Source organism: Oryx dammah, unplaced genomic scaffold (assembly GCF_014754425.2).
Source record: "Oryx dammah isolate SB20612 unplaced genomic scaffold, SCBI_Odam_1.1 HiC_scaffold_8, whole genome shotgun sequence".
Classification (NCBI taxonomy): Eukaryota; Metazoa; Chordata; class Mammalia; order Artiodactyla; family Bovidae; genus Oryx; species Oryx dammah.
The window spans coordinates 49,250,736-49,265,795 of record NW_024070192.1 but is presented as its reverse complement, the minus strand read 5'-3'; the positions used below and the strand labels follow the sequence as shown (position 1 = coordinate 49,265,795).

The window sequence follows — 15,060 nt, the reverse complement described above, 5'->3', positions numbered from 1 at the left end:
GTAGGGACAGGCACGGGGCTATATAACAAGTTCTTCCACGACGTGACCTAATCAGGGAGTGAAAGTCGCTCAGTCGTGTCCGACTCTTTGCGATCCCATGGACTATATACAGTCCATGAAATTCTCCAGGCCAGAATACTGGAATGGGTAGCCGTTCCCTTCTCCAGGAGATCGTCCCAACCCAGGGATCGAACCCAGGTCTCCCTCATTGCGGGCAGATTGTTTAAAACTGAGCCTCAAGGGAAGCCCTAATCAGGGAGTAACCTTGACAATGGGCTCTGGATGCGTATCGAGTGCATCGACTTTCTACTTCTCAGGCCTGGAACGATGAGTGGGCTCAATCGATTGCTTTTGACGACCAGTAAGTGCTGCGCGCTGATTGGTCCTGGTTGAGGAAACGGAAGAAAGGGCGTGCACGTGGGCCTCGGGGGTCCGGGGCTGGCGCGCAGGCAGAGGGCGCGTCCCGGGAGAGACCATGGCGTCGCTCAGCTGCGGTACTGCCGTCTGCGTTGTCTGTTTGGAGAAACCCAAATACCGCTGCCCCGCCTGCCGCGTGCCCTAGTGAGTGCCGGGGGTCGCGGGGAAGGGGGCGGGCGGCGGGGCGGCGGGAGGCTCCGCGCCTCCCTCGGGACTGACGCAGTCTGTGGCTTTGTTTTTGCAGCTGCTCCTTGCCCTGCTTCCGGAAGCACAAAGGTAAGGCCCCCTTCTTCGTGGACCGCAGCGCCCTCATCCCGCCGCGGTCTCGGGAACGTGAATCCCGGGGCCCGGCTATCAGCCTATCAGCCTTGCAACGCCCGAACCTGGGGACCGCGTCCCACCCACCGTGGGCAGACGGATACCTCTTCCTGCGAATGCGCCTCCGCTTTACGGACAATCAAAAACCTTTCCTCTGCTCCACTTTCCTTTCTGCGTGCCATCTTTTTTTTGTTTTTGTTTTTAAACAGTCTTTGGTTTTTGCCACAAAAGCCTCTCCTAGCTGTGCCTTCCTTTTAGTTTTCAGCTCCGCGTTTTTTGGCAGAAGCTGCTCTGGCTGAGGTTAACGACGTTTTCTTTCTTTTAAGTGATGTCTTGATAGAAACGGGGAGGTAACACCAGTTTGTGGTAAGGAGCAGCAACCCTGGCTGTCACTGTTATCAAGGCTACATTTTATGTCATTTTTTATCGGCGCCTCTTCTCAGTCTTCAGGGACACTTTCCCACGCCCTCTCTCTCTCAGTGACTTTTCTGTTAAGAGTTCCTCACTGGTGGTTTGCCTCTAGTTTTATCCCCTCCAGTCTCTCATTTTACAGCTGTTTGTTTCGAGCACCACCGTCCCCGCTCCAGCTTTTTTTTTTTTTTTTTAATCCTAATGTCTTTGGAACACTTTGGAAAAAACCCCTTTCTACTCAAGATAGGAACGAAGTAGAACTGCTTTGCTGGAATAGTTTGGGAGCTGTGTTTGGAATGCTTTTCTCTGGTCCTGCAGCCCTGTGAGGCCCCTCCCAAGACCCCCTAGCACAATCTGGGTAGTTTTTCTGATACACAGATTTGAGCAGTTCACTCCTGTGTTGAAAACTCCAGCCTCTCTGTTAGTGTGTTTTTTTGAGGGGCGAGGGGCACGCTGTGTTGGTTCTTGTTTGCTGCTAAGGGACTTTGTCTAGTTGCGGTGCGAAGGTCCTCCTCTTCAGCTGCAGCGCTTGGGCTCATGCAGTGGCTTCTCTAGTTGCGGAGCGTCTACTCTAGGGTACATGGGCTCAGTAATTGTGGCCCACAGGCTTCATTGCCCTATGGCACGTGGCATCTTCTCAGACCAGGGATTGAACTGGTGTCCCCTGCATTAGCAGGTGGATTCGTAACACTGGACCACAGGGAAACCCTGCTTGCTTTGTTCTTATTAAAAAAAAAAATTTTTTTTTAATTGAAGTATAAGGAGTAGGTCAAGGCTGTATATTGTCACTCTGCTTATTTAACTTACATGCAGAGTACATCATGAGAAACGCTGGACTGGAAGAAACACAAGCTGGAATCAAGATTGCCGGGAGAAATATCAATAACCTCAGATATGCAGATGATACCACCCTTATGGCAGAAAGTGAAGAGGAACTAAAACGCCTCTTGATGAAAGTGAAAGAGGAGAGTGAAAAAGTTGGCTTAAAGCTCAACATTCAGAAAACGAAGATCATGGCATCCAGTCCCATCACTTCATGGGGAATAGATGGGGAAACAGAGGAAACAGTGTCAGACTTTATTTTTTGGGGCTCCAAGATCGCTGCAGATGGTGACTGCAGCCATGAAATTAAAAGACGCTTACTCCTTGGAAGAAAAGTTATGACCAACCTAGATAGTATATTCAAAAGCAGAGACATTACTTTGCTGACTAAGGTCCGTCTAGTCAGGGCTCTGGTTTTTCCTGTGGTCATGTATGGCTGTGAGAGTTGGACTGTGAAGAAGGCAGAGCGCCAAAGAATTGATGCTTTTGAACTGTGGTGTTGGAGAAGACTCTTGAGAGTCCCTTGGACTGCAAGGAGATCCAACCAGTCCATTCTGAAGGAGATCAGCCCTGGGATTTCTTTGGAAGGAATGATGCTAAAGCTGAAGCTCCAGTACTTTGGCCACCTCATGCGAAGAGTTGACTCATTGGAAAAGACTCTGATGCTGGGAGGGATTGGGGGCAGGAGGAGAAGGAGACGACAGAGGATGAGATGGCTGGATGGCATCACTGACTTGATGGACATGAGTCTGAGTGAACCCCAGGAGTAGGTGATGGATAGGGAGGCCTGGCGTGCTGCAATTCATGGGGTCGCAAAGAGTCGGACACGACTGAGCAACTGAACTGAACTGAATCCAAGCCTACAGCCCAGAAGGGCAGGCCCAGCAGAGTTAGAGACTACCCATTGTCCCAGCTTTCCCTGTGGGTTTCTGGGCTTTGCTGCTTGCCTTTAAGGTGGAGCCACAATCATGTACACGTTCCCTGAGGCAGTGCTCTGATGAATGTGACCCCAGTCCAGCTGTGTCCTACCCTTTGGACAGTGTAATCACTGAGGCCAGTAGCACCGGCTTCCTCTGAAGGCTTCTCATATTCATGGAATTATGGGCTAGGGCCATCCCCAGAGGCCAGAGGCAGGTATTTGCCCCCAGGAGCCTGGTCTGCACTGGGGGCAGGGGCAAGGAGCTCAGGGAACAGGGACCCTGGAAGAAAGGATTTTCCTAGAGGATGAGATGGCTGGATGGCATCATTGACTCGATGGACGTGAGTCTGAGTGAACTCCGGGAGTTGGTGATGGACAGGGAGGCCTGGCGTGCTGCGATTCATGGGGTCGCAAAGAGTCGGACACGACTGAGCGACTGAACTGAACTGAACTGATGGTTGGTTTCCAGTGTTTCAGGTATACAGCAAAGCAATTCAGTGATCTGTATCCTTTTTTGGTTCTTTTTCATTATAAGTTATTACAAGGTGATGAATATAGTTCCTATGATATACTTTCCTTGGTGGTTCAGTGGTAAAGAATCTGCCTGCCAGTGCAGGAGACATGGGTTAATTCCTTGAGTTGGGAAGATCTGCTGGAGAAGGACATGGCAACCCACTCCAGTATTCTTGCCTGGGACATCCCATGGACAGAGAAGCCTGGAGGGCTACAGTCCATGGGGTCACAAGAGTCAGCTACAACTTAGCAACTAAATGAAACAATAATATGTTTTAGGCCCATGTTGTTTATCTGTTTTGTACATAGTAGTGTGTTTCTGTTAATCTCATTCCTAATCTATCCTTCCTCATCCCTTCTCTTTGGACCCATAAATTTGTTTTCTGTGTCTGAAGTCTGTTTCTGTTTTGTAAGTAAATTCATCTGTATCATTTTTTTAGATTCTCTGTATAAGTGATATCAGGATTATTTGTCTTTCTCTGACTGACTTCATTAGGTATCATAATCTCTGGGTCCATGTATGTTGCTGCAGATGGCATCATTTCATTTTTATGGCTGAGGAGTAGTCCACCATATATCTATACACCACGTCTTCCTTATTCATTTCTCTATTGATGGACATTTACGTTGCTTCCATGTCTTGGCTTTTGTAAATAGTGCTGCTGTGAACATTGGGGTGCATGTATCTTTTCAAATTTGAGGTTTTATTTTTTCTGGATATATGCCCAGGAGTGGGATTGAGGGCTATGGTAACTATTTTTAATTTTTTAGAGAATCTTCATACCGTTTTCCATAGTGGCTACACCAATTTACATTCCCAACAACTATGTTGGAGGGTTCCTTTTTTTTTTTTTCGGAGGAGTTCCTTTATTCTACACACTCTGCAGCATTTATTATTTGTAGATTCTTTTTTTTTTTTTTTTGGCTTACTGAATTATTATAAGGTGAACACCACCCAGGTCAGGAAAATAAAACTTGGACTTCCTGGTGGTTCAGTGGATAAGAACCTGCCTGTGAATGCAGGGGACACGGGTTCTACCCATCGGAGCTTCTAAGCCCGTGCACCACAACTACTGAGTCCACATTCTAGAACCTCTGCTCTGCAACAAGAGAAGCCACTGCAGTGAGAAGCCCGTGCATTGAGAGTAGCCCCTGTCTGTTGCAACTAGAGAAAGTCTGTGTGCAGCAATAAAGACCCGGTGCAACCAAAATAAATAAAAATAAATCATACATTTTTAAAAATATTAAAAAAACTGCCTGTCAGTGCAGGGCCTGTGTGTCCCATCCCTGGTCTCTGAAGTTTCCATATGCCTCGGGGCAGCTAAGCCCGCGTGCCACAGCTACTGAAGCCTGTGCCCCTAGAACCTGTGCTTTGCAGCAGGAGAGTAGCCCCCGCTTGGTGCAAGGAGAGATAAGCCCTTGGAGCAAGAAAGACTCAGCACATCCAAAAATAAAAAAAATTTAAAAAGAAAATAGGACTTTGCCATCCAATCCAGAAACCCCTCCACATGCCCTGTCCTGACCCACTGTTCTCACTTCCTGTAAATGACCACTCTGTTGACCTTTTTAGCAGTCACATCTTTGCTTTTTCAGTTTTATTATGCAGGTATGTATCCTGAAAGAGTATTGTTTCATCTTGTTCTTAGTTCCCTGACCACGGATTGAACCTAACCTAACCAAGTCCCAACCACTGGACTGCCAGGGAATTCTCCCAAAATGTGATATTTCTTTTAAGTCTCTCTTAATTTGTAAATTGCTCCTCCATCCTCTGTTATTACCTTTTTTAAAAAAACAATTTCTCTGTGGAAGAATTCAAGCCATTTGACTTGCAGAGTTCCCCACAGTCTGGGTTTTGCTGATTGCAAGCTCATGCTGTGGTTAGGCATACTCCTCAGTCCTCTATTTCTTACAAATTGACAGATTAGAGACTGGATCAGAGCTCAGGGTCAGTCTCTGGCAAAACTACAGGTGGTCTTAGGCACAGCTATAGATGGTGCATAATGTCTGGTGATCTTTTTTTTTTAATTGAAGTAGAGGTGATTTACAGTGTTACTAATCTCTGTACAGCAGTGACTCAGTTATGCACATACATAGCATTCCTTTTTCTTTATATTCTTTTCTATTGTGGTTTATCATAGGATACTGACTGTAGTTGCCTGTGCTATATAGTAGGACCTTCTTGTTCATCCATTCTCCTAATATTTTGCATCTGCTAACCCAAACTTCCTGCTTAATCTCTCCCTTAGTCCCCTCCCCCTCAGCATCTACCAGTCTGTTCTGTGTCCAGGAGTGTGCTGCAGTTTCATAGGTTCATTTGTGTTATTTTAGATTCCACATTAAGGTGGTGTGGTATGAGACAGACTGGCGTCTTGCAGGCGGCTTCCTCCTCTTGTGCCCCATCCTCCTGCCAGGCCTGCTTTGCCCATCAGCTGCCAGTTGCTTGTCACCATGTCTTTGCACCTGGCTCAACTTGCTCAAGGGTCCGCTCCAGCCACGGGCCTTTCCTGCTGCCCGGAATGCTCCTTCCAGCTGGCAGCACCTCCCCCTCGTCTCCCCACCCTCTTGGGTGACTCGGATTCGACTCGCCTAACCTCGTCCATCTCTCTGTCCTTTGTGAGGCGGAACCCCTCCCAGGCGGGCCCGGTGAGTTTCATGTGTGGACTCCCAGTGGCACGTGGAAGCTGCACATTCGGTACCTGAAAGAAACCGCTGAGAACATAGTTTGTGGCTAATTGAAGTCAGTGTGTTACTGCATCGTGGTGAAGTCTCTGGGATCAGGCAGGACAGGGAGGATGGAGACGGGCCCTAGGGGAGCGTGAGGCGGGCTTCCTCAGCCCTTCCTCAGCCCTTCTGCCGGGCCCAGGTTTCTCCTGCCCCTTGATGGACTCTCTCACTTCCGCTCCTTCACCCCCTACCCGGTCCCTTACCCCCTACATAGGCTTCCCCCTAGATGCTGGATGCTGGCCTGGGGGACTGGTGCAGCCTTGTCACTCAGACGTACACCTGAGATTTGTGTCTTTTCAGAGCAGTGCAAGCCTGCAACTGGTCCTGTCGAGAAAAAAATAAGATCAGCTCTTACTGCAAAAACTCAAAAGCCTGTGGAAAACGAAGGTGGGTTGGTTGACTGCAAACACACAAACCGAGAAAAGGCTTTCAAATGGAATATGTGGAAAGAGGAGAAGAGACTCATGGACTGGGGCCAGGAGTCAGGTTCACCAGGGAGCAGCAGCTTCCTCAGCCCTGTGCACTGGGGAGCACACGTCGTCACGGGTGGCGAGGTGGGGCTGCCTGAAGATGCAGGAGAAGGACAGGGGGCGGGGAGGAAAGGCCACAGCCGTGGTTTGGGGTGAGCGGTGGACCCTGCTGTCAGGAACCTCCTCTAGTCACGGCTTCAGGTCTCCCTCCCTGGGCCTGGCGGGGGTGCAACTGACTTGGACCCACGTGGCACGCGGCCTTTGGCCTCGCTGCTCCTGGTGGCCCTCAGAGCCTGCAGCGCGAGTGTCCTCCCCATCCATCTAGCCTTTTTTAAAAAATATATATATTTTTTCTGGTATTGGGCCTTGGTTGCCGTGTGCTGGCTTTCTTTAGCTGCAGAGAGCAGCACAGGCTCTAGGATGAGCGGGCTTCAGTGGGACGGCGCTTGGGTTCCAGAGCGCAGGCTCCATAGTTGTGGCGCAGCATACAGGATCTTCCCAGCCCAGGGATTGAACCCGTGTTCCTTGCATTGCAAGGCAGATTCTTAACCCCTGGGCCACCAGGCAAGCCCCACGTACCCTTTCTTTAATGCCTCCTCTGCACCGTGCATCATGCTGGGCTCTGAAGACAGCCCCTCCCAGTGCCACCAAAAAGGTATTGAGCAGTCAGAGCCAGGGGATGGCCCGCTTCTGCCCTTTGAGAAACTTCCTTGGGTTCAGAAGCTTCCGCCCATGCCGAAAACACAGGGGAGTCCTGTCTGCGGGTTTTTAGACAGGGCTGGAGCCATAGTGAGCAGAGGTAGGCTGGGAAGAATTGGAAAATAAGGCCCCAAGCCCAGACATAGTTTGTGTGTGAACACTAGGAGGCATTTGTTAAAGTCACCAGCTCTTCACTTTCCTAAAATAGAGTGTTAGTGTAGCCACAGATCCCTCAGAAGTGGTTGTTTCGTCTCTATTCTTGCTTTCTCTCTATTCTTGTCGTGTGTGTGCACACACATTTTTTATTTACTGGAGTTGTTAAAATCTGGCACCTAGGTTTCCTTTGCAGTCATAAACAGGTGACTGTTATGTTTCTTAGATGATGACGACGACTCTGTGGCTGATTTTCTCAATAGTGATGAGGAAGAGGACCGAGTGTCTTTGCAGAATTTAAAGAATTTAGGTAAGTCTCCAGATAAGACAATTTTTAAGCTGTCTGTGCAGGTAAAATAACTTTTTCTTAGGTGAATGGCATTAAGATATTTATAGGTCTAATAAAGAAAAAGATTCAGACAGCATTTAACTTGGACGCCATCTGATGTGCTGACCTCACCTTACGTGAGCATGCATGCTCAGTCATACCTGACTCTTTGCAACCCCCTGAACTGTAGCCCACCAGGCTCCTCTGTCCATGGACTTTTCCAGGCCAGAATACTGGAGTGGGTCGCCATTCCCTTCTCCAGGGGATCTTCCTGACCCTGGGATCAAACCCACATCTTGTGTGTCTCCTGCGTTGGCAGGTGGATTCTCTACCACTGTTGCCACCTGGGAAGCCCCACCTCATTTGAAATGCTGGGTCGGGGGTGCAGCGTGCTTGGTGTTTATTACGTTTGGAACATTTGGCTTTCAGCCGTCTCTGCCCGCACCCACTTGAGCTCAGCTTGGCTCTCCTCTCTGTTCATTTTAAGGGGAGTCTGCAGCACTGAGGAGCTTACTGCTCAACCCGCACCTCAGACAGCTGATGGTCGACCTCGATCAGGCGGACGATAAGGCCAAGCTTATGCGAGCCTGCATGCAGGAGCCCTTGTTTGTGGAGTTTGCTGACTGCTGCTTGAGTATCGTGGAGCCGTCTCAGAACGAGGATCCTTAAAGTGGATTACTATGTTGCCTGCTCCTCCTGGGAGGCTGTCACGTGGGGGGCCCTGCCCAGGGGTGGCGCTGCCAGGACTTAGTGGCTGACATCAGGTGGGTCCCCCAGACCTCTTCCAGCACTGCAGGCTGGGGCGCAGGCAGGTGGAGGTACTTACGGTGGCAGACCCATATGGAGAGAGAACTCGATGTTTAAATGGTGGTTTTTAAGTGTTTTATTTTTGGTACAATTAAGACATAAATATTTACTGAGTTTCCACACCCATTTGAGTAAAAACTTGCTCAGTGTTTCTAAATAAAATTTTGGTGTGGTGTTTCTTTGGTATATTGCATTGATCATTCTTGATTTATAATCTAGTTGCTTGACATTAAATTAATCAAATACGTAAATAGTAAGGTTTTGTTCCTTTTAAAGGAACTCAAGGCAAAGTTTCCCCCAGTCACAATTTTAGAGCTGATTTCAAGCTGAGTTTGCCTGTGGCATTGGAAGAGTGGGGTGCCCGCTGCAGTGATGGCTGGCACCGCTGAGTTGGATCTGTGAAGGTAGTGAAGTCCCTGACGTTTCCTAATCCTGGTTTGGTCACTGCCAACCCTGACACCCATTAGGGTGTGGGGGCAGGGGGTGCTTAGACTGCCGCCCCAGGCCACTGGTGCAGCCGCTGGCCCGCCTCCAGGCTGGAGCCATGGCTCCCTGAGTGCGCTCGGAGTCGCTGTGGGAGTCATCTGGCAGCCGGGTGTTGATTACATGTCTCTGGCGAGGCCACTGGCAGGAAAAGGCCTTGTGGAAACAAAGGCATAGGGGATGGCCCAGCTGGGTGAGGCTGGGAGGGGAGAAGAGGTCACACGTGGCCTGGCCTGTGTCTTTCCAGCAGGATCTGATTAAAGCCAGTAACACTGTCAGGCGAGGGTCCAGGGCAGGTGTCAGCGTAGCGCAGCGGAGACTTTCTGCAGTGAAACCTGATTGAGCCCTGGGGAGAGAGATGCAGCTCAGCCCCAGCTCCCAGGAGGTCGAAGGGACCTCTTGGAGCGAAGGCTAGGAATGCAGGGAGGTAGGGACACCCAAGGACCTGCTGGAGTCGCAGCAGTGGCAGACTGACTTAGTGTGGTTTTCCTCCTTACTCTAAAATGGGAGCAAAGTCCAAAACGGTACTAAAGACAAAGTGTCACATCCACGCAGCATGAGATAGATGAGGAAACGCTAGGAGGGCGCTCTCTCCTGCTAAGAACATCATCTGTCCCAGTCTTAGGACTGCTTAAAGCTGGAAGATCAAAGAGCTGCACTTCTGTTTATGCTCTGGCGGGCCTGTCTGTTGTCATGGCGATTTTATCCAGATTATGTCCTATAGGAATTCCTCCGGTAGGAAATGCAGTGTTTCCTTCCTTCTGCCTTGTGTCACTTGATCCTTGTAAAAGGCGGGTATTAGCCCTTGTCGGTGCTCGCTGCCTCTTTCCCTGGCGGCTGCCCACAATATAAAACCTTGAACCACTGACTCATGTGCTTCTCAGGAATAAGATAAACCAAAGAATACAAGTGAGGGGAAAGTGTGTGTTAGTCTCGCTAGGTTGTGTCCGACTGTTTGCCACCCCATGGACTGTAGCCCGTCAGGCTCCTCTGTCCCTGGGATTTTCTAGGTGAGAATAGTTGAGTGGGGTGCCAGTTCCTCCTCCAGGGGATCCCAACCCAGGGAACGAGCCTGGGTCTCCTGTATTGCAGGCGGATTCTTTACCGTCAGAGTGACCAGCGAAGCCCAAGTAGGGGGACGCGTGGTGCTAAATCCAGCGCCATTGGAGGGGAAAAAGCTGCTGTTACCATGACCCATTTTTTGGAAGTAGGACTAATTTAAAGATGACTCAGAAGAGATGCTACAACACTTGGAGGCAGCTTTTTAACAGTGAAAGGGCTTTGGAAAACCCTAATTGTAATGATCTGGGATGCGCAGGGTTCGGAGGCCTTCATCTCAGCCTCAGTCCTGCTCCTGCTGCGACCCCTGGCTCTGCCCCCCATCCCGCACCCCAGTCAGAATGCCAGCCCCATCGCATGGCCCACCTGAGGCAGCGCTCGGATGGACAGCACTCCAGCTTGTTCTTGGGCCGTCTGGACGGCGCAGCTCCTGGGGCTGCCCACGGGGAGCTGGAGGCAGGCGAAGACCACCAGCTTCCTCTGAAAGCCGTGAACACCCACCGCCGCGTTGGCCAGGGCCAGTCCCAGGGGCCAGAGGCGGGTTATTGCGCCCTGGAGCCTGGTCTGAGCCAGGGGCAGTGGGCTGGAGCTCGGGGAGCAGGGAGCTTGAGATGAGTGTTTTTCTTCCACACCATCCAGTTCTTCAGAAGCAAGGAAGGCCATTCTGATCTTAAAAAAGAACACCACATCACAGCTTTCTCTTAATGGAAAACAGAAACCAAAAGGCTCTTCGGTGATTCGCCCTTAACAAGGTGAACTGAAGGGCACCTGGCTGGATGCAGCACAAGCCTGTACCCACGGCGGCTGTGCTGAGGCTTCCCATTCTTTTAAAAAATAACAGCCTTTGGGGTGTGCTCAGAGCAGGGGGCCTGAAGAAATGGCTCGTCTGTTTATAACACACCCGACAAGAATCTGGGTTCACTGTGACAAGGGGCATAAAATGTGTGGCCTTCCTATGAACAGAAACCCAACACGTGTCCCCCTGACCTCCACGTGGCTGCTGGGCAGGGTCAGTACTGGAAGGAAAGCCGCAGCATGTAGCGGGGGAGCTTGCCACTTGGAGCCTGTCTAGTCCACGCCTGGGTGGGCCAGGAGTGGTCTCATAAAGGGTCTGTACCTCTCATTTCAAGGAGAAAGATTCCAACTGTATGGGAAAGGCAGAACTGTGGAGACAATAAAAAGACCACTGGTTGTCAGGAGTTTGCAGAGAGGACAGAAGTTTTCATGAGCAGTGGAAGTACTTTGAGCGACATTATGGATATATGTGGTCATACTTTTGTCCAACCCACAGAGTATGCAAGACTGCTCTGCTCATTGAAGTGAACCCTAAGGTGAACTGGGGATGTTCTGATTGTGTCAGTGCAGTCATCCTTGGTCTAAAAAGAGAGAAGAGGCACCATTCTGTTGATAATGGCTGTTCATGTGAGGGGAGGCCGTATGTGGGGAATTTCTGTACATTCCTGTCAAGTTTTATTGTAAACCTAAAACTGCTTTAAAAAAAGAAAAAGATCTCCAAAAAAAATTTAACACTCGGGGTAGACACTTTAGGCAAAACTTTTGTTTCACTTTTATGTATATATACATATATATGTGTGTGTGTTTGTTGGATTGTGACATAAAATGTATTTTTTTTAGATCAAAGAAGCCTGCAGGCCACTGTGGTTAATTATGCTGGCAAATAAAAGCATAAATTAACTTAAAAAAAAATCCGCCTTATTGAGATCTAATTGATATACTGTAAAATTCATGCTTTTAAAGTGTACGGCTGTGTTGAGTTTTAGTGTATTCCCGGAGTGGCTTGTACCCTTCTGTCACAGCTGTCCTGCCACATGGCTGGCGCGGTGCCCACATCACTCGTGAGGCCCTGCAGTCACCTGCCCCGCGGGTGGGCAGGGCCAGTCCCCAGCCTGGGCCCAACACTGGCTGCCCTGACCTCCGGCTCAGCACTTACCCTCCACTCCCGCCACGCACGCTTGATGACCGTGGCAGCCGCGTGCAGCCGCCGGACGTGCTTCCGAGTCAGCCAGGAACGGACAGCTGAGGGGTTTGTCCAGAAACAGGAAACGAGAGTTAACATGCCGGTTAGAGCTCTTGGTAAACCAGGCTACACCAGCGCCAGAGCTGCCGTAAACGTGGGAATGAACGGCGGCAGCCGTGTGAGGTCAGGGACCGAGTCAACGGGACTCGGACCTGGCTCTGAAAAATAGCACTCAGACCTGCAGGCAGATGCCTCCAGCCAAGGGGAAGCTGCCACCTCCCACCCTGGGCAGCGCCCAGGGAACACGAGGGGTCTCAACTGTCTGCACCTTTTAAAATGACCTCTATTTTTGGAAGCCCTCATCTGAATCTGCTGGCTCGCCTGATGAATCCGTGAAGGATGCCACCACACACCCATACCTGGTTGAAGGTCATAGCTACTGGATGGGAGACAATCATGGGGCAATTTTCATTTTCTCCTTTTGAAATACGCATTTTCTGATTTCTTGGTACAGTCACTCAGAAAAAGGCTATTTGGTAAAGACATATGAAAGTCTCCTGTTATCAACCCAGGTGGTTTTGCAGCACCCTTCCTATTTTTCACACACACCCCCCTTAGGGAGGTGGCACCACCTTGCTGTGTAAGCGTATCATCCAGGTTTAAGCGTCAGATTGGAAGTGGGGTTTCCATGAAACTAAAAATATTCTTCAAGAACACTTCTTAGCTGGGTCACAAGGATGGGTCCATAATGTAGCCATGCCTCCACCAGCGTCAGATATTTGGGTTGTTTCTAGTATTTTTGCTTTTCAAAGTGAGGCTGTGTCATGGTTCATGCATTGCTTCCTTGTGTCATCAGATCTTATTGGTTTTTACCTTCTTAAGCGCAACAAGCCCCAGGAACCCAGGTGATGATGGGAGTTGTCGTCAAGGGGAATATGACAAACATAGCTAGCTAGGACTGGGGGAGGGGGATTCAAGGCGACTGTTGAGCCTCTGCCACCTATGGAGCACCCTTCCTTGGGGTGGGATGTGGTGTGCACTGAACTGGGGGTGCTCTGGGTGAGCTGGACAGGGAATTGGAGGCCCAGCACCACGGGGTCACGCAGTTAACACCTAGAGGCTGGGACACAGGCCGCTTTGGTCTGTGGGGACTCTAGGAGCAGCGTTTCAAGGGGAAAAGGTATCCTGCGGGGTCATGTGCAGCTGCAGAGATGGCCGCCCCTGGGCCCACCTGCTGGCTGTGAGTGCGGGCTGTGTGCCCCGGGCCCCCCTCCTACCTGCCTGGATGAGCACAGCTGCCCGCCTCCGCCTGGCCTGCATGCGGCACTGGTGTCTCCTCCAGCCACGCTGGATGTGGCGGGCACACTGCTCCAGCACCTGGGCACGCCCGCGCTCCAGGAGCTCCAGCTGGGGGAAGGGCGTCCGCTGAGGTCCTCAGCCTCCTGCGCTCCCCGTCCTCCACCCGGGCCTGTGGCCGCCAGCTCCTCACCCCAGGCCCGCTTACCGTGGAGTCGGTCATGAACACCTTGGTCCTGCCGCAGTGCAGTGGGGCTGGCAGCACGTGGAGGATCTCCTGGAGGAGGCCCCGCAGCGTGGCCGGCTCAGTGCACAGAGGGGGCTCTGAGGATGGAGACAGGGCCCGTCAGCGTGTCACCATCCCCTCAGCGTCCCCCAGACGCACCACAGGCTTCCTTCCCGCTGCACCTGCTTCTCAACATCCCTCCCTTCCTTTTGGGGAGGAGGCCGGAGGGGGGCCTCTTCTCATTGTCCCCCAGGCTGCCCTGAGGGATCTCAAGTTCCCCCTGGAGGCTGTGCCCTGCACTGGCCGGCAGCCCCCACCCTGGAGGTCCCCTCGGGCAGGGGGCACTTGGCGCCTAGACTCCCACGCTGCTTCGCCAGCCTGTTTCCAAGGCCCCAAACATGCTGAGGGCCACACGGGGCAGCCCAGCCTCCCCCTCTGCCCCCGAGCCCTCCCGGCCCGGATGGAAAGCAGAGAACGGACCCCCAGACCCCAGCGGGGGCGCTGCCTGCCCCCCACACCTGGTGGGGCAGCTCCTGCAGACGGAGGGTTTACCTGAGGGCTCTGACCACCTTTAGCTGCCCAGGGCCTCTCTGGAGACAGCGGCAGCCAGAGGTGACGCAGCAGATGAGAAACAGCAGCAAAGCCGACCAGGGGCCCGGGGGGCTTTGGGCAAGAGACAGAACAGGAGAGCACACCGCAGGGAGAGCAGGGAGAGGTGGGGAGAAAGGATGAAAGGAGAGTGGGAAAACTGCCTGAGAGATGGGAGATACAAAGCAGAACTGTGCCTGTGGGTGCAGGGCCCTGGGGGAAGGCTGTGGGGGGGGTGTGTACTGGGGGGACTCGCCCTGTCCTTGGCCTTTGCCCAGGTGTGTGTGTCTGTGTCTCTGTGTGTGTGGGTGTACTAAGGGGACTTGCCCCGTCCTAGGCCTTTGTCCAGGGTCTTCACACCTGCTCTCACAGCCTCAGTGACACCAAGTGCGACAGACAACCCCCTGTAGAGCAGGCCTCTCCTGACACGAAACTGTCCCAGAAAGAAAGCCCTTTCCTGACTACTCTCCCCCACTGGCCAGGCCTGGCTAATCCTTTCCTCTCCTCCCTACGTCGAATCCAATGCTAGCCAAGTCCGACCAATTTCTTCCCAACATTTCCCAACTGTGCCCACATCTAGAGCCTCTCTCCTCTCTGGCCACTCAGGGCCCCACCCTGCGGTGGCCTCCAGAAAGCTCCAGGCTGGAAGTGCCTCCTATCTATCTGGAGAATGTCCGGCTTCTGGGACTGGGGCCTGCCCTGCCCCCAGCCTCGCCTCACTGTCCTCTATCCCCAGGAGCCAGCAAGCTTCAACAGCCTGGAGCTCCTCACACACAAGGTGCTGTCTCCTGTCCATGCAGTGCCTTCACCTGGCTAGTCCCACCCCACCTCAGATGCCACCTCCTCCAG

At 51.8% G+C, this 15,060-nt stretch overlaps 2 protein-coding genes and 1 non-coding gene across 5 annotated transcripts in view; 2 read left to right on the top strand and 1 right to left on the bottom strand.

Annotated features, from left to right (window-relative positions):
• The first annotated feature begins 407 nt into the window (after window positions 1-407).
• Window positions 408-8,767, top strand: ZNHIT3 (zinc finger HIT-type containing 3). Its single transcript, XM_040244149.1, has 5 exons — window positions 408-561; window positions 662-693; window positions 6,425-6,511; window positions 7,673-7,756; window positions 8,262-8,767. The coding sequence occupies exons 1-5, from the start codon at window positions 476-478 to the stop codon at window positions 8,441-8,443; spliced, it is 471 nt and encodes a 156-aa protein (XP_040100083.1). The 5' UTR covers window positions 408-475; the 3' UTR covers window positions 8,444-8,767.
• Window positions 8,643-15,060, bottom strand: part of MYO19 (myosin XIX) — a 33,112-nt gene continuing 26,694 nt past the window's right edge. For all 3 annotated transcript variants that reach the window (XM_040244125.1, XM_040244126.1, XM_040244127.1), the window contains 5 exons: window positions 13,606-13,721; window positions 13,379-13,508; window positions 12,075-12,160; window positions 10,490-10,792; window positions 8,643-9,410 (listed from right to left, as the gene is read on the bottom strand). In XM_040244125.1, coding sequence (XP_040100059.1) covers window positions 9,282-9,410; window positions 10,490-10,792; window positions 12,075-12,160; window positions 13,379-13,508; window positions 13,606-13,721 — 764 coding nt within the window. In that variant the 3' untranslated portion in view covers window positions 8,643-9,281. The remainder of the gene's footprint in view (window positions 9,411-10,489; window positions 10,793-12,074; window positions 12,161-13,378; window positions 13,509-13,605; window positions 13,722-15,060) is intronic.
• On the top strand, window positions 10,970-11,099 carry LOC120867486. The gene has a single exon (XR_005721914.1). It is a non-coding gene; the product is annotated as a small nucleolar RNA SNORA11 (small nucleolar RNA).

Excerpts from the sequence above, each read along its gene's own strand:
- ZNHIT3 (XM_040244149.1), top strand. The coding sequence starts at position 476 with ATGGCGTCGCTCAGCTGCGGTACTGCCGTCTGCGTTGTCTGTTTGGAG. Across the intron at positions 6,512-7,672 it reads AAAGCCTGTGGAAAACGAAG|ATGATGACGACGACTCTGTG; the intron begins GTGGGTTGGTTG and ends TATGTTTCTTAG. Across the intron at positions 7,757-8,261 it reads GCAGAATTTAAAGAATTTAG|GGGAGTCTGCAGCACTGAGG; the intron begins GTAAGTCTCCAG and ends GTTCATTTTAAG.